We start from the raw sequence: 25274 nt of genomic DNA on the forward strand, positions 1-25274 counted from the left end.
ATGAGGAAAGAATCGGTAAAGGATTTACAGAAATTACCACGTGAGGATTCAAGGATCTCGAAGGACAGATCGGGAAAACGGCTTGTATGATGATTATAATATAAAGAAGTTCAGGGAAAGTAGTCTTTTGACACGTGGAACAGTGTTGATGGGGAGGTGAAGTTGAGTGTTAATTTAGCACGTGGAAATTATCTTATCTTTTTTTGGATGACGTGGTAAGGGGTGTTTGGTTAGTAATGGTAAAATAGTTTCCGTTAGCCCAAGGGAGAGAGGGATTGATTTTTTCGATTTTGATGTTTGCAAAGTTGAATTATGACGAAATCCATCATCTACGTGAAGATTCTACATCTCAATCATATACATTTCCCTAGTTGATCCTTTATAGAATACTTGAAAAAAAAAAAAAACTCTAATCTTATTAAAAAAAAAAAAACCTCTTAAAACCTTAGTAAAACCTAGATCTCCTCCTGTAAAGGAATTTGTTCGAGCTTCAAGATTTGACCAACATCTAATCCCATATTATTCCTCCAGTCACCTTTATCTCTATATCTTTTCCCCATGAATTTATTCCTCAATGGATGGCCTAATGATTCACTTATGGTACCAAGTATATTTTGTATTGTAGTAATTTTTATAGTTGTGGTTGAAAAAGTTATTTTATAAAAAATATTTTTAATTGAAATTAATTAGATATTTATATATATTTGGTTAAAACTATAATTGAAATTGAGATTAAACAAAAATAGTTTAATGTATTTGATTAAAAATATTTTTTATATTAAGGTTATAAAATAAAATAATATATATATATATTGATGGTTTTTAATTTAAATATTGTAGATTTAACTACTGCTATTACATCATGAAAGAAATAATATTTTTTATAAAATATTTTTTATTATTCCATTAAACTATTTATAATTCTATCATGTATCAAATACATCCGACAAGGACTATAATTTTCTTGGTTTCTTAAGCACGCAACAATATTAGGTAAAATATCATCAAGAACAAAATTAGGATTGCGATCAAATTCTATGAATATTATATCATCATGCGATCTCTATCTAATTTATATAATGTCATTGAATAATGTTAAACACTAGTTTTTTTAATAAAACACAATTAAAAATAAAAAAAATTATTTTTTTTAATTTACTATGTCGGACCCGGTTCAATGCATTTATCTTTGAACCGATCCCGGTTCGGCCGGAACATTGGAGACATTCTCTACTGTTCACATGAAAAGTGGAGAGTGATTCACTCTCCACACAAGAGAAAAAGCAACATTTTTCTGCTTTCAGCAACACTGTGTTTTAAATGCAAATAATGATGGGGTCCGTAAATAATATATTGTGTTTTATTTGTTACCAAACAATTATTTTATGTGATTTGCTTTAAAAACATAAACAACCAGGCTCTATATCCATATTCGAGTCATACATCTTTCTTTTACCTTCCATGGTAGAAAAGGACTTCCAACTATTACAAGATTAGTAGAGCTTGACTCTCGCTTTGTTAATTACCAACAAGCATGTTTGGTCACCCTTCAAACAACCCTCAATATAGGAAGGACGTTCCTAACACTATTTTATAACTTGTACATCCCTCTAGCATATCCCAGTCTTATTGGGGCTTAAGTCCAAATCACTAGTGCTCGTGTGATCTCTAATGCTTACTCAGTCACTCTTCATGCTCAGCTTGCTTAAAGTATGACAAACTCTGACTTGTACCTTTGTTTCTCAACAATTGTCTCGAGACAAGTTTGTTTTTAATTTTTTTTTAATTTTATTGGGTGAATCCGGTTCAATATAAAGATCAATTATAATAATTATTGTTTTAGGTATTATAAAATTATAAAAACAATTTAAAAAATTAATAACTATTTTAAAAAATAAACTAAAAAATTCAAGGGATGCAAGAGGGGATATTAATTAAAAAATAAAAAATTAATTTTTTTTTTTTAAAAAAACCAATTTTATTGGACCTGGCAAGCATACACCTAACCTAAAAGAAAATAGCATATGCCTCATCAGCAGGGATGCTTAGGTTTTAACGTCGAGTTTCACTTGGTTATTATATTATTTTGTTTCAATGATTAAAAACAAAAACATATCATCTATTCAAGTTTTTATTTAATTATATAATAGATGACATGTTTTTTCTAAGCGGATAATGTGCCCACTCACTATAAGATTTTTTTATACTCCAAAACTCAGAATTTGAACTTGTTTACACCTAAAAAAATTCTAAAAATCTCAATAAACTTATTTTCAACTCTAAAATATTATCTAATTTGTTTAAAAATAAAAAAATTAAATTAAATAAAAATATTTATATCTCAATATACATTTTTTTGGCGTATTTAAATAGCAAAACCATCCATATTGACATTATCTCTGAAAGATAAATATGTTGACACAGATATTAACTTTTTTTTATCTTGCTAGCTAAGTCATTTCTCTTCTTTCTCTTTCTTTTTCGAATGACTCTCTCTTCTCTCTCACCATATAGGGATTGAAAAATGATGAAAATAAAATTTAGAATCAAAACATAAAAACCTAAAACAATAAGGATTAAATATATATAAATTGAAACTTCATGTATCAAATTGAATTTTTTTACATCTTTTAAAAAGTGAAAATGCAAAAAGCTATTTTATGTTAATTTTGATTCTTGTTTTTTATTTTTTTTTAACTAAGATATAAAATTTTATTTTATAATATCGATGTTTAATTTAATGTTTGAATATTTTGGCATTTTAGTAGCACGCAAAGCCATTACAAGTTTCAATGCATAAAACTATATTAATATAACCTGTGAAAATAAAATTGAAAGGAATAAAGTTCAATACATGAATGATCATGAACAGTGTTCGCTATTTTGCACAATAAACCACCTAGTAATGTGGTTCAAAAGCACATACAACAGCATCTCGGGAAAAAAAAAAAAAAAAAAGAGAGGCCAAAAGCTCTCAAAGAGAATAATCAATGCTACGAACGTGTCGATGCTAAGAGCAGCTTTCAAGAGAATAATCACTGATGAGAATAATTAAAAATATATTTAAAATAACATATTTTTTTTTTTTTTTTTAATTTAATGAAGTTTCAAAACAATTTTTAAAAAAAAAACAAAAAACACATCCTCGATTGACATTTAGAAAGCGCAAGGGAAAAATGGTTCCTGGAATTCAGCTCTCATTTATGACAGTACTTTAAACCAAATAAACATCAAATCAAGTATTCTAAACGAGTGCCAAATGACAGTGATGTGGGGAAACGCAATGCAAGGCAAAATGTAAAGCCTCTTACTTTCACCATGGCAAACTGTCCCAGAACTAGATGAAAGCAAGAAACAATGACAAGAATAATAATAATAATAAAAAAAAAAAAAAACCCGTAAAGAATCAGATTCACTGCCTCGAACTATATTTGGTTGGCCCATAGCATGAGCTAACCACCCATCAGCATCTCCCTTTATGCGATGGCAGGCATGTCCTTGAGCCATGCATCCAGTGGCTTACCAATGGAGTACACAATGAAACCAATCTCCCTCAGCTTATCTGCATTCACAACATTCCTTCCATCAAACACAAAAGCTGGTTTCTGCATGTTGTCATATATCTTCTTGTAATCAAGAGTCTTGAATTCATCCCACTCTGTCAAGATGCAAACACCATGGGCTTCCTTTGTTGCCTCATAGGCATCAGAAGTAACAGTCACTTGCTCAACAGCAGAGCTGGCACTCTTCGGCTGGAGATGGAGAGGATGATCCCAATCAAACTTTTTCATGATAAGATCCCTCTGAATATGTTCTTTCTGGACCTGTGGATCATATATGCTCAAGAGAGCCTTGTCTCCCAACAGTCCCTGGCACACATCAATGGCAGGGGTCTCCCTAGTGTCGCCAGTGTCCTTCTTGAAAGCGAACCCTAAAATGGCAATCTTCTTTTGAGAGACTGTGTTAAACATGGATGAAACAACACGGTTCACAAATCGGCTCTTCTGGTAATCATTGATCTTGATGACTTGTTTCCAGTACTCTGCCACCTCTGGAAGGCCATTGCACTCGCAGATGTAAACAAGATTCAGAATATCCTTCTGGAAGCAGGATCCACCAAAACCAACACTAGCATTCAAGAACTTGGGACCAATCCTTGAATCCTTTCCAACAGCATAGGACACCTCGGCAACATCAGCCCCAGTTGCCTCACAGAGTGCTGACATGGCATTAACGGAGGAAATCCTTTGGGCCAAAAAGGCATTGGCAGCAAGCTTGGACAGCTCTGCAGACCAAAGGTTGGTGGTTAGGATGCGGTCTTCAGGAACCCAATGAGCATAGACATCCTTCAATGCTTGGATTGCCTTCTGGCCTTCTGGGGTTTCCCTCCCTCCAATGAGGACACGATCAGGTTGAAACAGATCACCGATTGCAGTTCCTTCTGCAAGGAACTCAGGGTTTGAGAGGATCTGGAATTTGATCCCCTTACTGTTGTGGGTCAAGATCTTTTCAATTGCCTCGGCAGTTTTAACTGGGACTGTTGATTTCTCAACAACGATTTTGTCAGATTTGGACACATCAGCAATTGTGCGTGCTGCGCTCTCCCAGTACGTCAGATCTGCAGCTTTGCCAGCTCCAAGACCTTGAGTTTTGGTAGGGGTGTTGACCGAAACAAAAACTATATCAGCCTCAGCGACATGCTTCTCCACGTCTTTGCTGAAGAAGAGATTCCTGCCTCGGCACTCCTTCACCACATCATACAGGCCTGGCTCATAGATGGGGAGCTGGTCACTGTTCCAGGCTGCAATCCTAGGTTCCCAGATGTCAACAACCACCACTTCAATTGACGGGCACTTGAGTGCGATGACAGCCATTGTAGGCCCGCCGACATACCCTGCTCCAATGCAACAGATCTTCACCATTTTCCTTGTCTACGTTCACAACCTGAAAGAAGGGAAATTCAACACATATATGAAGGGAAAAGAAACAAATCAAAACCGTTCACTTTCAGATCTTCCATGCAAGCTAACCTGCCGTTGCAGATGAAACAAATAAAGCATGTGCAAACCACATCCACACACAATGAAGAATCAAAGCCAAAGCCAAACAACATATTCATATCTCTTAATTCATTCATATGCAAGTAGATAACTAACAAAAGCTCATAAAAACCACCCTCGATTCCATACCAATTCTCCAAACGCAAATATATTTGACTGGATCTAGACTTTGGATGAAGTACCACAGCTGAGAATACTAAGATCCAAACAGAATACTAGCAGATCTACCGCATGTAATTCAAAGCTAGAAAGACTTGAAAGAAGATTCGGAGCATTGAGCTTGATTTTGAAATCACGGATCAAGGGTTAAAATGAGCGAAAAAAACATCATTAGATCTAAAAGAATTTGACTACAAAGAGAAATTAATGTGTGTGTGTGAGAGAGAGAGAGAGAGGGTACCTCGGTGGAGGAAAGTAGAGAGACAGCCCAGTTTTATCTGTGGCTGTCTGAAGTTTAACTGAATGGAATGAGAGCGAAGAGGGCGGGGTTGTGTTTAAATACACACCGCCATTCCTCCGTCTGCCACTCTGATATTATTATTATTATTATTTTATTTTCTCTATTCAACCATTTTTGTTTTGTTGAGCAAATTATACTTTAGTCCTCTATTTGTGAGAAATGAGTATCTCAGTCCCTGTTTCTTCCGCTTGACTCTTGATTAGATCTATTATAATTTTTAGATCTCCATGCTCCCTTGACCCGTCACCAAACTTCGTAGAAAGTTAGAAAATTTGAATTGATTAAGATGAAAGGTTTGTAATTGATTTACGCCTTAAGGAAAACGTTCAACGCGTCTTGGACAGTGGTTGCAATTTGAGAGGCAGATCTATGAAAGGCATACGTGAACTAAAAATTCAATGAACCTTCCAAGATGTTGCTTGGCATCCTTCCCTTTTTTTGTTTGTTAAAAAATTAATTTGTATCATTTTAAGGTGGCTAATTAAATTTGTTTGTTATAACTTGTATTACCTTTAATGCCTCACTTTTATTGCAACTTCTTTACTTTAGGAAATTTTTTTTTTAAGAAAAGGATGTGCACATACCTTTTCTAAGACCTTTTTCCATACAAAAAAAACAAAATGTTGAATAGCTATTTGTGATATCCTAAAAAATCCAAGTAATTTAAAAATATGATTTATATTTTGGATAATCAACTAATCTCTTAATTTTAACAATCTAATCCATTCTCATTGATCATGATGACTAGTAGTTGATACCTTGAAAAGGTCTTCTTTGGTGATTTTAGAGATTCTTTAATGTTTAAGTAAGTATCTTTTTAAGAGAAAATACAATGATATTTTAGAGAGAAAGACTTTAAAAATAAATATACAATAAAAAATGGAGATCTTGAAATTTATTTGGTTAAAAAATTCATGGAGTTATTACAATCCATGAATTTTGTCTTTTTGTATAGAGAAATGGTTGAAGTGTCATGCCTTTATAATATTACGGAAAAATAGCATTTACACATGCATTAAAGATAGATAAATATCATTAATGAGGGATAAGTGGTGGTTCTTAGAACACTTTTATAACATGGGGGTTTTGAGAGATGAGTATCCTTAACTTTAAAATTTTATGTTGAGGATTACGAGAAAAAACAAACGGACTCTTGTGGTCTAATATAAGGCCTTAAAAGGTCATCAGTTCTATATTCATTTAGGCTTCATATGATGATAAGTCTAAAGAGGTTGGGTTTGATAACTTGTTGCAGAGGCTATAGCTATTGGGGGCTCTATATGAGCTATTCCTGAGGAAGTCGAACATAGGTTTGATGATGTTTTTGCTAACCTTGCTCTTAGCCAAGCTCCTTTCAGTTGCCCCACCCTAATTGAGCAAGAAATGAAGGCCATCAAGGCTATTATTGGTATAAGGCCAGACCTTAAGGTGGGAAGGTAGCTGAACAAGATTCCTATAATTCCTTAAAACATCTCACTAATGTTTTATGAGAGCTATAACTACCATTTAGCCATAACCGGAAAAATAGCCTTTAATGTAAAGAAATTTCTCATATAACCTTTTAGTTTGGTTTTATGACCATTGTTATTAACATTCTTATTTTTATTATACTTTCATGATATGCACCCATTTCAAGAGGTGTTGAGCTAAAAGGAACCAAATAAGAAAGGCCATTACTAAACATAGGGTAAACCAAGTTACCCTCCAATAGTTAAGGAGAAAACTGTTGTGGAGAACTAAGAAGCCTCAAGGTAACTTATACATTACTAAAGGAACAAATGCAAGTTGTTATTCTTCAATGGAGTTCCACTAAAAAACAACTTCAGGGCACTTATAATCAGGTGGATATCTTGAAACAAGAGATCTATAAGGCAAAGGCCGCCTAAAACGGTTTAAGGGCTGAGCTTGTCACTGTCAGGAAAGAAGCCTAGAGTTCTTAGACATGGCTGGAGGCTTTGAGAAATTCTTCTAAGGAGTTCCAAGAATTTTTATGAGGGTGTTCAACTTTGTCCGAGATGGTTGGGGGTAGGATCTTTATTGTCAAGAGGAATGTTGTCTTTCATCCAATCTTGATGCCTGATTTTGTAGATGTGTTCCCTACTAAGGCTGTTATTGCCTAACATGAGAAATATCTAGCCAAAGAGCCTATCCTAGGTGTCTAAGCCTCTACCCCCCATCTCCTTTTAGTTATGTAAAGAACCCTGGTTATATAAGGTTTATCCATTTAATGCTTTTTATTTTATAAATTGTATTTTTATCTTTCATTTCTATGTTGATTTGTGTAGCTTGTATAAGTTTAACACCCATAGTAAAAAGTTTCATGCAGGGTCCAAGGTCTATAGGAAATTGTTTTGAGAATTTATATAGGTTTAACACTCATACTTAGAAAAATATTCAAGTTTAGGGCTACTGCCTTACAAAGACCGTATCAATCCCTAACAAGGTGAGTTATGCAATAAAAAAATACATATTGAGTCAACCTCATCTTTTGAGAATTGTGCAATCACACTACAGATGCCATGTTTAATATCTATCAAGGTAAGTTGTGTAATCACATTAAGGAGACTAAGTCAATCTCATCCTTTATGAGTTAATGGCTATTTCCCTAAGGAGATCATGTTAATCCATATAAAGGTGAATTATGCAATCGTACTAGGGATACTGAATCAATCCCATCATTGATGAATTGTGCAATCACATTAGCGATATTAAGTTTAATCTCTGCCAAGGTAAGTTGTGCAATCGAATTAAGGAGACCGAGTTTTGCGCTGTCACTTTGAGGAGACTGTATCAATCCCTACTAAGATGAGTAATGCAATCGCACTAGAGAGATTGAGTCAATCTTATCCTTGGTGAGTTTGAGGCTATTTTCTTGAGAAGACCATGTCAATCCCTGCCAATGAGTTGTGCAATCGCACTAAAAAAACTGAGTCAATCTCATCCTTAGTGAGTTTGGGGAGAAGTCCTTAGGTATCGCCTAGAGAAAATGAAAATATCATTACTTTGAATAAGTTAATTCATATATAAAAAACATACATACTTAGCCATTGATTATGGTATATTTTTATTACCCTCTGAGGTATAGTTCACTTGATGATTTGGGTATCAATTTCTATTGAGATTATAGTATCAGCTCTATAGAGTTTCTTTAGCAGTCTTCATAGTTGACTTACTTTTCCTTGGATAGTTGTTAAAGAGACTTCATATCTTTATCGTTTGAACAAGCATTTCATCTATACTTTTTGAAAGATTTTAAGCTATTGAGGTTTGAATGATATTTATGAAGTTGACAGAAAGGTGTAAACTAGATTTGTTTATCTCACTAAGTCTTCATTACTTTTTTTTTGTTATTATTATATTTCTTAACCTTTTTATTATTATCTTATTTTTAAAACCAAAAGGTTAAATAGAAAACCACGCTTGACCCATGTTGATCCCTACTTGAAAAAGACTCATGGACTTATTATTGAACTTGTTTTTTGTTTAAAATGTCACTCAAGGCTTACGTCAGTTCCAATAAATAGAAGACACGTTGACCTAACAATTAAAATCCAACTCTTAATCACATGATACAAGCTTAATATAAACTCATTGGTGCATTATTGAACTCATTTTAAAGTTAAAAAGAAAAAGGCATGCTAGGCCTATGATGGTCTCTCAAAACTAGGAGACATATTGACCTAGATGTTATAAATCAAAACTTTATCAAAAACATTTAAGTATATGTTCACTAAAATGTATTTAAGTACTTTCATGCAAACTCACAAAAAGAAGAAAAATGAAAGGAAAAGGGTTTGAATTATCTTAGAGCTGGTAGGAGAGATAATGGTTGGTTAGTGGTGCTAAGGTTTTTAGGCTTCTTCTTCTTCTATTGGTTGACTCAAAACATATTTCTAGCTCAAAAACCCATACTCTCTCTTCAGGTTTTTCTATTCAAGTTCCCTTTTCTTTTTATTTTATCTTCTCTTTCTTTTTCCTCTTTCTATTATATTAATTTTTAGCTCAAACCCACATTTCTCATAGCATAAACTTTTTTTTTTTATTATTATTTCTCTCTTTAGCATGACTCTCCTTACTTCTTGTTTGTCTCTATATTTATAGGCAAAGATGAAACTCCTAAAACCTTTCTTGGTGGAGTGATCGTGGCCATTGATTCACTTTGGTTCATCCTAACCCTCCACCATGGTTGTATATTTTAAGTAAACATGCTTGGCTTGATTTTTTTGCACTTGTTTCTTAGTGATTTTAGAAGGACAAAACATTTTTTTTTTGTTGAACATGGAGTACAAATGCAAGAAAGAAGAATGGTGTGTTGTTTAACATTTTTGGGTGGCGAAAGAGAGAGAAAATGATGATCAAAGATCCAGTCAAGACCATATAAAATAAAAGACAAGTTATGATAGACCCATACAAAGAGAAATGACAATATACAATCCAGGCACATAAATAACATCATTTCAACACATTTGCCTTTTGTTTTAGATTAGAATGAGATGATGCAGTTTGTAAAAAAAACATACTATTTCATTTAGTCTTTTTTTTTTAACAATGTTATTTTGACTTAAAGGAAATTTTTGGTTTTTTAAAAGGTCCTACAAGTTTGTCATCTTTTTTAGTTCAGTCCTTGGATTTTTATTTTATTTTTTAATTTTCTTAGCCAATTGCATCTTTTTTATAGAATTTCTTTCAATATGTTCTCTAATTGGATTTAAAATGGTCCCTTCAGATTAGTGTCTTTTCTAATTTAGTTCTTGGCTTTCCAATTTTCAACCATTTTCTCCAAATTCCATCCCTGATTTCATTAAAATAGTCCATTAATATTTGCACATTTTTCAACTTAGTCCTTGGCCTTTTAATTTTCAATTATTTAGCCTATTTAATTGCTTTTCTCAATTTATCTTCACAATTTCAACCCTAATTGTATTTTCTTCTTTTTATATTTTATTTGTTTTTGAAATATTTTCTTTTTTTCATTGAAATATTTTTTTCCTTTTTTATTAGGATATTTGAGAGGGGTCAAAGTATGGGTTTTGACACAATTGAAAAAAAAAAAAGATTAAGGATGAAAATTAAAAAAAAAAAAAAAACATTGATGAATGTGAATTGCTAGTTTATGTTGTAATAATTACTTGACTTGTAAATTAAAAGGGGAGAGAGAACTAATAATTATCATGTGCACTGGTTATATAAAAAGTAATTGGTAAAAGCTAGAATATTAGTACAATTTCTGGTGGTGTTACGGGAATCCTTCAAAATCAAGGATCATTGCTTAAGCTCTCAGGAAATGTAGAGTGCGCTTGAAGATATATCAAATAAAGTGACACCATGAAAACCTGCAAGTGAAATGATATGGTGATGACTCATAATAATGCCCAAACATTAATTCAATAAACATGAGAGAAATTACTGTATATTGTAATAATGTTTCATAATGATTTCTCTGTCTCTGTTTTTTCTAGCTAGATCAGGGACTAAATTAAGCAGACATGGGAAAATATTTAGCCCCTCATTCTCTAGTCCTTTGAATTTTTTTTTTGATTGCTTACTTTTTATTTTTATTTTAAATTGATCCTTTCATAGAGTTTCTCTTTAGATTAGATTTGATGGTTTATTTCTAGTAGATATGAAAATCTTGCAATGTCGAGAAACAATTCTAGCACTTAGGTTGGTTTGGCAAAATAAAATATAGTTTCATTGATTGAATATTTCCAAATATATTAAAAGAATTGAGACAAAAATTGATAGATGAGAGAGTTGGAATATGAAATTAAAAAAACAAATCATAAATTATTTCAAATAAATAAATAGCAATAAAAAAAAATAGAGATGGAATCTACTAGATAAAAATAATAATTAAGAAGATGATAAGATAAAAACAAATAACAATAAGAAAAATGAGGACAAAAATTGATATAAAAATCAAATTATAAGGGACAAAATTGAAAAAAAAAGATTCAAAACAAAATATATAGGCAATCAAAAGATTGGGGATAAAATTTGATATAATCAACAAATAACAAAATAATTTTTTTATTTTTTTGCAACTTCTGAAAATTATATTTTACCCAAAATCAAAGAAAAACACTTTTCTAGAAACCAAATAATATAGTCTACACTAATGCCCTGTTTGAATGCTGAAAAATATATTTCTAAAACGTAGATTATTTTTTAATATTTGACAGTGTCATGAAAAATAATTTGAAAAATATTTTTCAGTATTTTGTTATGCCATGAAAAAGTAAGATGAAAAGATAGTTGGAGTATGAAATTGAAAAATAAAATCATAAATTATTTTTTAAAAAAAAAATACAATAAAAAAAAATGGGGACCAAATCTAAAAGAAAAAAATTAATTATGAAAATGACAAAAGAAAAATAGATAACAATCAAAAGAGTAAGAACTAAAACTGATATAAAAATCAAATTATAAGGGACAAAATAAAAAAATAAAATAAAAAAAGAATTCAAAACAAAATATATAGAAATCAAAAGATTGAGAATTTTTTTTGATATAATTAACAAATAACAAGATATTTTTTATTATTATTATTCTGCAACTTCTGGAAAATATATTCCATCTAAAAAAAAAAAAAAAAAAAAACACTTTCCTCAAAACCAAATAATCTAGTATACTCTAAGGCCCTATTTATTTGCTGAAAAATAGTTTTTTTTTAAAAAAAAAAGTTTATGTGGAAAGTAGATTCCTTAAAAGTAGATTATTATATGATATTTGACTAGTCATGAAAAATAATTTGAAAAACACTTTTCAATATTTTGTTATGCAATAAAAAGTAAGGTGGAAAATAACTTTTTAATATTTTTAAAATTTATTAAAATAATTGGGACCAAAATTGATAGATAAAAAAGTTGGAGTATGAAATTGGAAAAAAAAATCATAAATTATTTCAAATAAAAAAAATAGCAATAAAAAGAATGGGGATCAAATCTGAAAGAAAAAAAAAATCAATTATAAAAATGATAAGAGAAAAACAAATAATAATCAGAAAAATAAAAATAAAAATTGATATAAAAATCAATTATAAGGAACAAAATTGAAAATAAAAATAAATAAAGAATAATTTAAAACAAAATATATAGAAATCAAAAGATTAGAGGGACCAAATTTAATATAATCAACAAATAACAAGTGTTTTTTTGCAACTTCTGGAATGTATTTTCCACCCAAAATAAAAAAAAAAAACACTTTTCTTGAAACCAAATAATCTAGTCTACATCAAGGCTCGGTTTATTTGCAGGAAAATAATTTTTTATTTGAAAGTGGTTTTGATGGAAAGTAGATTTTGAAAAATAAATTATTTTTTAATATTTGACAGTGTCATGAAAAATAAAATGAAAAACAACTTTTTAATTTTTAATTTTTTTCATATTTATTAAAATAATTGAGATCAAAATTGATATATGAAAAAAAGTTGGAGTATGAAATTGAAAAAAAAAATCATAAATTATTTCAAGTAAACTAGTAGCAATAAAAAGAATGGGAACCGAATTTGATAGATAAAAATAATTCAATTAAAAAAATGATAAGAGAAAAATAAATAATAATAAAAAAAAAGATGGAAATTGATATAAAATCAAATTATATGGGACAAAATTTAAAATAAAAATAAATAAAAAAACATTCAGAATAAAAATATATAGAAATCAAAATATTATGAACTAAATTTGATATAATCAACAACTAACAAGATTTTTTGATATTTTTTCCAACTTTTGGAAAGTATATTCCACTCAAAATAAAAGAAAAATACTTTCCTGAAAACCAAATAATCGAGTCTACACTAAGGCCCTATTTATTTACCGAAAAATAATTTCCTTTTGGAAAGTGGTTTTCATGGAAAGTAGATTCCTAAAAAAATAGATTATTTTCTGATGTTTTATAGTATCATGAAAAATATTTTTCAATGTTTAATTATGCTATGAAAATTAAGTTAGAAAATAAATTTTTATTTTTTATTTTTTAAAAAATTTATTAAAAGAATTAGGACCAAAATTGATAGATAAAAAAGTTGGGGTATGAAATTGAAAAATAATTCATAAACTATTTCAAATAAACAAATAGCAATAAAAAAATAGGGACCAAGTCTGATAGATAAAAAAAAATTTAATTAAAAAAAAAAGAGAAAAATAAATAACAATCTCAATAGTGAGGACCGAAATTGATATAAAAATCAAATTAAATCAAATTCTAAGGAACAGAATTGAAAAAAATAAATAAATAAAAAGGATTAAAAAAATATAGCAATGAAAAAGATTGAGAACCAGATTTAATATAATCAACAAATAACAAGTTTTTTTTTTAATTTTATTCCAACTTTTGAAAAGTATATTCAATCTAAAATTAAAAAAAAACATTTCTAAAAACAAAAGTATTTTTTTTTACTATAAAATAGTTTTTATTGATCAATTTTTATAATAGTAAAGAAAAATATTAGAAAGTGGTTTCTAAAAAAATATTTTTATGTAAATCACTTTTAATGAAATAAATAAAACCTTTATGAAATGATAATTTCAGGAGAAAGTCTCAAGAATATAGGTTACCTAGTGATGAGAAAGAGATTTGTTACAAACACATATGAAGGTTTGTGTTATCGATAAGAAAGCATGCCTTGCATGTTATCATCTATGGTATTATTGGAAAAATAATTTTATTATGAGTATAATTGATTCGAGTATTAATGATTTAATGAAGGATTTTGTCTTGATATACAGACAATCTCCAATGGTACCCTTACTTATCTTTGTTTTTGTTTTTGTTTTTGGGATTGATGATAATAATAATAATAATAATAATAATTGGGTACAAAACTCAATTCGTTAAGCATTAGCAAAGGCAGCCCAAATCTTGTACAAAAAAAAAAAACAACCGAAATCTTTCATTGATTAGCCATGTAGTCTTCCTTCCTTCCTTCATGAAGAAAAGAGAGAGAAGACAACTTCTTTTATTATACTCCGTAGGGCAGAGCTAGAAAATGAAATTAAAAGGGTAAAATTAGAAACATTATTCCGGAGAGAGCCAAAATCTCTTTTTTCCCCCCTACTTTTTGGGCTAAACCTATAAATATTATTAAGAGAGCTCCAAAACATATTTCCTTTCAGGGGTTGGGCCCAGCCAGCCCCCCCGCACCACCACCATTACTCCCGAGTTTCTTTTTCATTGATCCCATTCTATATATTTCTTCTTATTCGATCTGAAAATAAAAGGATATGGATTTAAAAATGGTTTAAAATTTTTAATTACCAAATATATAGGAATTTTTGTATAATATCAAATTGATCATTGATAGCGTTTGGTTATTGTTCTATAATAAAAAAAGATAGAGGCAATAAAGACACATAAGACAAGATATAAAATAAAATGAAATAAAATTATATTTGATAGTAAATTATAAGATAAAATAACTGTCTTTATATCCTACTTGGTTATGATGGATAGAAAATATATATATGAAAAAGTCTATTATGTGTTGTTGTCAAACTTACATATTTTAAAAAAATAATTTAATATTAATTTTTTTACTTTAGTTTATATTGAATATTGAAATTAATAATATTACAATAACCCTAGTTATAAAATCAGTATTGACCTAACGGTTTGACCTAGGGCCTAGATTAGTTCAAGTTTAAGAAAAAAATAGAGGAATAATTGATTTGACGTAACTCAGTTAAAAACTTAAGTCAACCCAAAAGAAACACGAGTCAAAAACCCGTTGATTTTTTTTTTGAAAAAATAGTCAAAACAAAGTTGATTTGATTATTTTTTAAAAAATTCTTATGTCAACTGAGTTAACTTTCCCAACTCGTGACCTAAACTTTACATCAGATCAACTCCCAAATCAAGTTTTTTAAATTATGATAATAACCATTTTTATTTATACGTTGACTTAGGTCAATCCGTATTGACTCTCTTGACCCATGACTCAGGCCTTACCCTAATTGATTCCTGAGTTGGTTTTAAAAATATAATAATAACAACTTTTTTATCATTACATGAACTCGAGTCAACCCAAGTTGACCCTCCTAATCTATAAGATGTTTTTATCTTGGATTGACCCTCAAATCAAATTTTAAAATTATAATAATAACCATTTTTATTTTAATTTGACTCAGGTCACTCAAAGTTTATTCTTTTAACATGTTACATGAGTCTTGCTTCATGTCGACAATTGAATTGAGTTTTAAAATTATGATTACAATCATTTTTATTCTTACACTAACTCGGGTCAACCAAACTTGTGACCCGAGCTTTGCTCTAGATCGACCTCCCGAGTTGAGTTTTAAAACCATGATAATAATTATTTTTATTATTACTTGTCTTAGTTAAATAATTTTAGAATTAAGAGTTTTTTATGATGATATTTTAAGAATAAAAAATAATAAATATTATTCTTAGGGATATGTCTCCTATATACTTTCTATTTTGAAAATACATAAATTCACTCTAAAATTATTATAGAAAAAAATTCATTTTTATATTTTTGTCTATATTTATTTAACTAAAAACATTTCTATTTTTATTATGTTGATTCCTTCTATCATTTCTGGATATAAGTCTTTTATATACCTCATGTTTTAAAAGTATATAAATTTAATTTAAAATTATATTAAAAATAAATTTAAATAAATTTATTTTATATTTTTATCTTTATTTATTTAACTAAATATATTTTTATTTTCATTATGTTGATAGCTTCTATTACGTAACAATAATATTCCTCCACCACCGTGCTAATCCCCTGAACACACAATTTAACGGTAAAAAAACCCAAAACAAAATTCAAATTAATAATACAATACAACCCAAAAAAAAAAAAAAAACTAGCCGTTACAAAGAGCGTCAAAAACCTTAACGTTTCTTCCTCTCTTCAACGTCATCTATGCCCTCATTCTTTGCTCTCTCACATAAGAAAGATCAAAGAAACAAACCCATCTCTCTCTCTCTCTCTCTCTCTCTCAATCTATACCCCTCACAACTAAGAAACCCTTTATTGATTTTGGTATTTTGAAGTGATTCTTCATGGAATTGAATACTAAGAATCCAAAATCGGCCACTCCGGTAAAAGACCGTCATGGGTTTCAATCAAAATTATCTGAGAATTCGAATCCAAACCTTTCCCATTTAAGCCCTTGTTCAAAACCCACAAATTCTCCTTCAACAAAATCCCAAAAATCTGCCTCCAAGAACCCGACTTTGAATCCCAATCCAACCATGTATTCACCCAGAAAAAAAATTAGGGAAAGAAGGTTTGTAGTGGCAAAAAAGAATTCGAAGAAGGAGACTTTGAATTCAAATTCAACAACTGTGGATTGTAAGTGCAAAGAGAGATATGGGGGCAGTGTAAAGAAGTGTTTGTGTTTGGCCTATGAGACATTAAGGGCTTCACAGGAGGAGTTCTTCAAGAACAAGAATGAAGTTGAAGAGAAAGGTGAAACAGATAAAGAAAAGGCCTTCGATTATAAAGTTGGGAGAGAAGTTTCAGAGGAGGAGATAGAAGACCATTTAATGGATCAAAATCTTGGTATTGAGGATAGGGAAGGATCAGATGCTCAATATTCCTGCGAAATTGAGAAATCGGGACAAATGGGTAGTTCTAAAATCAAGAGAAGGAGAAATAAATTACTTGAAGAAGCAAGAGACAGTGCACCTGACAATGGGAAGGTGAAGCATTTGGTTGAGGCCTTCGAGAAGCTTTCTACCCTACCAAATCCGAAAGAATCAGATAAGACTGAAGAGGAGGAGATAAAGGAGAATAGAAAGAAGGCAATGCAATGGGCTTTGCCTGGATTGCAGCTTCCTAAAGTGTTGCCTGATACTGAGTTCTCTTCTTCATTTTCACCGCCAGGATTTCAGCATGCTGAGGTATCTGAGACAAACGTCTCTTCTTCTTCATTCTGTCCATCTGGTTTATTTTTGACTTCTGAGAATCTCGGTCTGGATACAAGGATTTCTATTTCCTCTTCATGGGATGGCAGTCAAGGCAGGTTAGTGATGATCGCTGAATCGATTTTATTGACCCCCAGATTTGATAAATGGTTTCGTTTTTAGTTTAGGTTCTAATTAGGTCTTGACTTTCTATATTTTGAAATGCCAGTAATTCTAGCATGTCATCTATTGGAGGCAGGAGAAGCCGAAGAAATGTGAGATTTTCTTTGCCTCGTTTTAGTTTCTTATTTGATCTATGTATGCGTATGATGTTTCAGCTGATGATTTCAGTGACCTTGTTTGAATTTTTAGAGTGCCGAGTCAGGTGCAACAACCGGGGGGAGGAGATTGAAGAAGAAGCAAATTAAAATCACAAGCCAAAAGCCATTTAAGCTTAGGACAGAAGTGAGTGACTTTTTTCTTTGCATCATGAGAGCCGATCATGGAGTGTTGACATTGTTTTGTAATGAATCAATTCTAAATTTTGTTGATTGGTTCTCATTATAGCAAAGGGGAAGGCTGAAGGAAGAGGAATTCACAAAGAAGATACAAGAAATAATGACGGAAGAGGAGAAGCTGCGGATTCCTATCGCACAAGGCCTTCCTTGGACAACAGATGAACCAGAGGTTAGTCCTTTCTCTGATTTAAGTTGGCAATGATTACTGCAAGATGCTTTATAAACTTGAAGAACAGTTCCGTGTGCTGTATGGTCAATAGCGTGTTCTACACTTATGATTTGATAAAAAATATAAATAGTGTATAGAACTGAGATGAGTTGAGATGTTTGTGGTCACAAGGATTACGCAATTAAGGATTAGAAAAATATTTGTGTTCACAAGTTCAACGACATTGGGTTGTTCTGTCTAAATTTAAATGCCTATTTAGGAATTGAGACTTTAATCATACATTCGTGATCATTTATTACTCACAGTGGCATTTTCTGCAGTGCCTAATCAAACCTCCGGTGAAAGAAAACACCAGGCCCATTGACCTGAAGCTCCGTAGTGATATTCGAGCTGTGGAGCGTGCTGACTTTGACCATCAGGTAATTTTCTTACTGGTAATTAGCAGCATACGAGGTTTTAGTGCTGATTTTAAATGTCCACTGCTCAATTTATTCTCCTCTCATGGTTGATAAGTGTTTATGCTTCAATTTGCGAGTAATCATACCATTTAATGTTACCTGTTGATTCTAGCTAAATTAAACTATTACAGCACCAAGCCTTATTTGGAAGTAGCTTCATCATTTTTCTGTATTAAAATGCAATCAGGTATCTGAGAAGCTGAGCTTGATTGAGCAATACAAGATGGAAAGAGAGAGGCAACAAAAGGTATATATAGAAAGAAAAGGCATGATTTTGAGGTTATGTTGTTTCATTTTGATTAAAATCTTCACATTCACTGTTGGCTCTTGTAGTTGGCAGAAGAGGAAGAGGTACGCAGATTGAGAAAGGAGCTCGTTCCAAAAGCGCAGCCTATGCCCTATTTCGACCGGCCATTCATTCCCAGAAGGTAAGGTTTACCATCCACTTTATTTATGCACATGCACGTCTCTTGCAAGCACTTCATTTCCTAATGAAGCTCGTTTAAAGTTTCTGGAGCTAGGATGGCCATTGCCTCAACTGCCTTCCCCCAGCCCCTTGTCATTGCTCCTGTGTTATTGTATGCAATACTTTCAATATCGATGCCACAGACTTGAATTTGTTATTTCTCTGAAGGATTTGTCTAGTTTATAGGAAATACATACTGTTTGTGGCCTTTTAAAGCTTTCTGCTTATAATTCTTGAAACCATCGCGCTTTGTTTCATAGCGCATTCAGAGTTTGGCACTTCTATTCAATTTCTTGCTTGTATATTTTACTGTTAGATCTATATTTGGCACTTTGCTCTTGGATCATAAGCTTAGATTGTACGGCTTGTACTATACCTCCTTTGTTTGATTTGTAGATTGTGGTGCTTAATAGTGTTGTTGCAAAATGGTAAAGGCTGCTTTTCTGCGTCTCCTTTGTTTGCTCTGTTGTGTCAGCCAGTCCTAGGAACACATAAAGTACATATATCATTGTTACGTGGATACCTGCCCCTTTCGAGACATTTTCCAGTGCAGCTTACCGAATTGCTGTGATTTCAAGTCGATAATGACGTATTTTCTGTCGTGTTTGGATTTGTTAAGGTCAATGAAGCATCCAACAATGGCGAACGAAGCAAAGCTCCTCAGACACAAGAAGATCAAGTCCTGTCAATCCTGGAACGATGTCAGCAGCTACAGTTATGATCAACAGAGCAACAAAGAAGATAGAATAGGTGGTGGTTAGGCATATTCATTCATTCATTCATTCATTCATTCCTTGTCAATTGGTATTTAATAAAATAATGTTGACCCTGGTTCTTTTTCTCCATTTTTCTTTCATCTCTTCCCAAATCTGTATAATATACAAGGCAACCAATTTTAGTTGCGGTTTTGAGAGCTGTCTCTGGCTTCTTGTGTGTGTACTTGTGCAGTGAAACTCGTGAAAAATAATAATAAAAAAGACATGAAGTTCTCAATTCTTATTTGCCTTTTCCTTTAATATTTCCATTTCCCAATTTATTTTCATGTCTGCACCTTGATTCCGGAGATGCAATGTCACCGGGAAATTAGATTGTTCTATTTCAGACTAGGATAACCACATTTTAAACTTTTTTTTTTTCCCTTCTAGATACCTTTGTAAAACACATTCATAACCTTTAATAATTCAGAAATTAACTTTAAATTCATAATCAAACTTAAAATAAAATTTCTTATCATTTTAGGGAAGTTTAGAAGGAACACCTTATATAAACTTTTTCTATATAAAAAAAAAACTCAATGAAACTAAAACCATTATTTTTATGGCTTGAATCGATTTCAACTGAAAGTTTATCTTTCTATCATTGGATGTGGCTGTTTTTTTTTTTTCTCCTCTCTTAAATAGGATAAAAAAAATAAAAAAAAAAGTTTTGAACTAAAATTTAAATTTTATTAATTATTAGACGACTAAAAGCTTATAATTTTAACTTAAAGTTTACGATTAATTTCAAGTTTAAAAAAACATATCTTTTCATTCTTTTTTTTTATCATCTTTGAATCTTATTTTTTTTGAATAAATATGTTTTAATTGGTAATTAATTTGGAATTTATAAAGGTGTAATAATAACAAAAATTTAAAAACAAGAAGACAAATAACTATTACTATTCCACAATGATTTATTATTTAGTAAACAGTGGCATTTCTACAAAATATTTCTTAATTAATAATACTTCCATCACGATATAATGCTGAACATTTGGTGTGTGGGATTTCAATATCTAGTCTGTATATTTGTTTTTATATTTTAATTTTTTTTAATTTTTTAATTTATTTTAAATTATTATTTTTTAGTATTTTTAAATTATTTTGATACTCATCTCAATAATTTTTTAAAAAATAAAAAAAATTATTTTAATATATTTTTAAATAAAAAATATTTTAAAAAAACAATTATAATTACACTAAATACCTATACGTCTAGTTTTGTGTTTCAATCTGAATGGAGTAAGTCCATCTCTTCTCACATGTTAAAGCTAGCTTGAGATCTGAACATGGTTAGTCAAGAAGAGAAAGCACTCTTCCGTATATTATTATTGGATATTATGACTTTGAACTAGAAATTACACGAAACAACCGGTTTTTTAAAAAGTATATTTGTTACACGAAAGTAATTTTTTTTTTAAAATATATTTTTAATATCAATATATCAAAATATTTGAAAATATATAAAAAAATTTTAAAGCAAATAAAAATATTAAAAAAAATTATTTTTTATAAAAATATTTTTAAAACAAAAAACAATCAAATTTTAAATTGATTAGTAATACTAGTAATGGACATTGAACTTGCATTATTTATGGTGACATCTTAATCCTTATTTATGGTGACATCTTAATTTTTTTTTTTTTTCCTTTTTTGATAAAATAACTCTATTAAATTGAATTATAAAATATCCATAACCATATCAAAATTTATAGGACTTTTTTCTCTCTCAAAGAACAACTTAAACCTAAATTAATCATGGTGTTTAAAATGTTAAAAAGGTGTTCTCTCTCTTTTTTAATAAAAAAAATAAAAATAAAAATGAGAGACTCTTATTTTAACTATTGGGCTACAATTAAGTCCGATCCACAATTGATATTAACATTCATTCGGCCCACCATAGCCCAGATCTCAAGTGACCCTATCCGTGAAATTGAAAACCAATCGGGTCAAAAAGAAAAAACCCAAAGAAACGAAACCCTAATGAGATCAGCCGCTGCTATATAAATACCAATATTATCTCTTCAGAAACCCTACGAGAGAGAGAGATAGCTTCACAGCAGGTCGCAGCTTTCGCTTGAATCAAAAGAGCTCTCTTTTAGCGGAAAAACAATGGCGACAGCTAAAACTGTGAAGGACGTTTCTCCTCATGAGTTCGTCAAGGCTTACTCTGCTCACCTTAAACGATCTGGCAAGGTAATTATTTTCTTTTACACACACAAATCTATAAGCATAGTTTTCGGATTCTTGCATCCTGGATCTGTTGTTTTAGTGAGTGATGATTTAGGTTTACGTTAAAATACCTTATGGTTTCCAAAGTTTCTTTTTTTTTTTTGGTTTTCATTTCGTTTTGTTTTTATTCTGATATATGCATAATCATAAGCTTTGTGTTAAATATATGGCGCTTAGGAATTTATGTTTTGTTGGTCCGGTGGAAGTTTTGACTGCCGGTGTCTGCTAGGTGTCTGCTAGGGAGTAAGAACTGGCCCGTGTTTGGATTGAAAGTATGGACTTTGGAAAATATGCACTACTGGAGTTGTTGAGGTTAATAGGATTGTGGAATTTGATTTTTTTAATTTGGCACTTGTGAGGAGGAGAGGAGGAAGTTACAGAATAGGGAAAACTAGAGAAGCTACCTGTACTGTTGTAGCTGTTTCTTCGATGGTTTTTTTCTCTGTGCTGTTTGTGAGAGTTATTTCATAATGTATAATTAGGTTTAATACATGTGCTGCGACCATGATCATGGTTTGTTGTACAGTTTTCAGTGTCTTATATTTGGTGTAGTACTTGTAATATTTGGAGATGGGTGTGTGATGCCTGTTTCAACAGATCTATTTTTTCTCTTTATCTGTGGTCTTTTCTGCACTAAAAAATGAAAGTTTTATTTGATTTTGACTGTGATACTATCTTGCTTTACTGGATTGCTGAACCTGGTAATGCTAGTGTTATAAGTAACCATCATTCTGATGTTGGGTCAGAAGTTCTAAACCTTTTCTTCTATGTCCACAAACAGGTAGAGTTGCCTCCATGGACTGATATTGTGAAGACTGCTAAATTTAAGGAGCTTGCGCCATATGATCCTGACTGGTACTATATTAGAGCCGGTAGGTCTCTCGCTCCCTCACTCGCGCGCACACGGGTGCAATCTCATACTTGTTTTGTTTTAGCGTTTGTGATGCACTGTTAATATATTTTCTTTATATATGTAATGTTTAATCTTTGATTTCAGCCTCCATGGCAAGGAAGATTTACTTGAGGGGAGGCCTTGGTGTGGGTGCTTTCCGTAGGATTTATGGTGGGAGCCAAAGGAATGGAAGTCGTCCACCTCATTTCTGCAAGAGCAGTGGTTCTGTTGCACGTCACATTCTTCAACAATTGCAGAACATGAACATCATCGATGTTGATCCTAAGGGGTGAATTATTTTCTTAATGTCTTATGTTATCATGTTTTCAAACTATAGTTTCTTTAGCATAGTTCAAATTTCAATATGCTCTGCAATGAAATCCTGCTTTGTTGCTCACTTTTTCATTTCACAATTGAACTAGATTGATAATTATAATACTTCTGATACAAAAAGGAGTTCCTATATTCTGATGTGTTTATTTTTGCTTATGTAATAGTGGGAGGAGAATCACATCAAGCGGTCAACGGGATCTTGACCAAGTTGCTGGACGCATTGTGGTGGCCCCTTGAAGAATCAGTGCTGAGCTATGTTTCTGCTTTCGTACTTTTAGATTTCAATTTTCAGTCCTGTGGAGAGATGTGACTGCAGCAACAAGATTATATGTTATGAAATTTTTGGATCCAACTGTTGAATGTTTTTTATTTGGACGTTGTTTTTGTTCTGTTGCATTTTTATGATTATGCACTTTTATCTTGCTAGATCTTTTATCTTACATTTTTGTTATTGGGTGCTGTTTTGTAATAATATGACCATATTATTACAAAAAATGCACCTTACCAGTAACTGTTTTCAATTGTCCATTTGCTCGGGACTAGGGCAGGTACATCTGCAAGTTTCGCTCCTAGATGTTTCGTGTGTTACTTGATAATTGCTGTGGTTTATCAACCTTTTGTGGCCTTCGATTATTTTTGTGTTTAGTCACAAGCGTTGCACAATTTCAGTGGAGTATTGGAGAATACTTGCAGAGTTTGCTTCTGTGGTTGGACTGTGCGTTTTTAGTTTTATGTTTTTTTTTAGAAAATATTTTGAAAAGAAATTTCTATCATAATTTAAAAAAGAAAATTCAGCATATTGGTCCAAATTGTGGGTTATGAAAAGCTTATTGATCAAGAAATTGAATATAATTTTCCCAAATTTAAGAGGATAAAGTCCTTGGTAGAAATGATAAATTGAGCAACTGTGATTTGTCTTTGTTTTTATTAGAGTAGATGTTAATGTGTCTTTTTTTATATAATATTATTTACTTTAATAATATGTTTTTAATCTTTAATTGTTTTTTATTCTATTTTAATTATATCTTTTAACATTATATTTTTTATATATTTTTTAATTTATTATTTATGAGATTATTCTAGTCTTATGGGTTGTTTTGAATTTATTTCTGTTATTTTTTTTAATTGAAATTAGACTTTTTGATTGGAGTCATGACTATAATTTAAGTTTTTTCAACTTATTGTTTTGGTAATTTTTTCAATTTTAATTATATCTATAAATATTAATATTATTATAGATTTAATTTCATTAACAAAAAATTAAAAGAAGAGAGGATTTAATTGTACCTTTTATTATAAATAATATTTATTAAAATAATATATTTTTTTTAATTATATGCTTTAACATTAGTTTTGTTGGGTTGATTTGAGTTTTTTTTTTTTAATTTATTTTTAATATTGAATTTAATTTTATGATTTGTTTTTTATAAGGTTATTTTTGTTTAATAACTTGTGTTATAAGTTTGGCTAATTATCCTGAGTGATTTGATTTTTTTTTTATTGATTTTTATTTTTTTTATGTTTTTTTTATTGATTTTTATTTTATTTTATGTTTCAACACTTATATTTTGTTTCAATTTATTTTGTATGAAGTTATTCTGGTTTTATGATGTAGTTGAAAGCTTGACAGGTTAACTCGAGTTAACTTGAATTATTTTGTTTAATTAATGTTTTTAAAATTTTATTATTTAACAATGGCCATTTCAGCAGGCGATCATAAAATTTTTTTTTTAATCTTAATTCAATTTAATAATAATAAATTAGTCATGAAAAAAGAGTTTAATATCCTTAGAAACTAATGTTAATTTTTGTTGGTGGAAGAGGAAAAGTGAATAATGACATTAAGTTTGCAGCTAGCTTGTTTTAACAAAATTTTTGAGCTCTTTGTAATGTTTGTTTGAGAGTGTGGCTGTGATTATCTTTTAAAGTGTTTTTTTTTCATGTTAAAATATATTAAAATGATGTTATTTTTTTAAAATTATTTTGAAAATCAGAACATCAAAACAATCTAAAACATATATAAAAATAAATTTTAATAAAAAAATTAT

At 30.5% G+C, this 25274-nt stretch overlaps 3 protein-coding genes across 4 annotated transcripts; 2 read left to right on the forward strand and 1 right to left on the reverse strand.

Moving 5' to 3' along the window:
- Positions 1-3383: 3383 nt before the first annotated feature.
- Positions 3384-5612, reverse strand: LOC118055069 (UDP-glucose 6-dehydrogenase 4). Its single transcript, XM_035066862.2, has 2 exons — positions 5461-5612; positions 3384-4944 (listed from the first exon to the last, which is right to left on the reverse strand). The coding sequence occupies exon 2, from the start codon at positions 4920-4922 to the stop codon at positions 3477-3479; it is 1446 nt and encodes a 481-aa protein (XP_034922753.1). The 5' UTR covers positions 4923-4944; positions 5461-5612; the 3' UTR covers positions 3384-3476.
- A 10812-nt stretch (positions 5613-16424) lies between these two features.
- On the forward strand, positions 16425-20004 carry LOC118055070 (microtubule-destabilizing protein 60). 2 transcript variants are annotated; one of them, XM_035066863.2, is made up of 8 exons: positions 16425-17519; positions 17630-17675; positions 17773-17865; positions 17968-18087; positions 18408-18506; positions 18733-18792; positions 18879-18973; positions 19631-20004. In XM_035066863.2, the coding sequence occupies exons 1-8, from the start codon at positions 16555-16557 to the stop codon at positions 19770-19772; spliced, it is 1620 nt and encodes a 539-aa protein (XP_034922754.1). In that variant the 5' UTR covers positions 16425-16554; the 3' UTR covers positions 19773-20004. The 2 variants fall into 2 exon arrangements, with proteins under 2 accessions (XP_034922754.1, XP_034922755.1); XM_035066864.2 differs by lacking the exon at positions 19631-20004 and having other exon boundaries at positions 18879-18977.
- Positions 20005-21785: 1781 nt separating this feature from the next.
- On the forward strand, positions 21786-23652 carry LOC118055071 (small ribosomal subunit protein eS19x). Its single transcript, XM_035066865.2, has 4 exons — positions 21786-21965; positions 22783-22873; positions 22999-23182; positions 23391-23652. The coding sequence occupies exons 1-4, from the start codon at positions 21882-21884 to the stop codon at positions 23461-23463; spliced, it is 432 nt and encodes a 143-aa protein (XP_034922756.1). The 5' UTR covers positions 21786-21881; the 3' UTR covers positions 23464-23652.
- Positions 23653-25274: the final 1622 nt, after the last annotated feature.

The sequence above is a fragment of the Populus alba genome, chromosome 4 (assembly GCF_005239225.2).
Source record: "Populus alba chromosome 4, ASM523922v2, whole genome shotgun sequence".
Classification (NCBI taxonomy): domain Eukaryota; kingdom Viridiplantae; phylum Streptophyta; class Magnoliopsida; order Malpighiales; family Salicaceae; genus Populus; species Populus alba.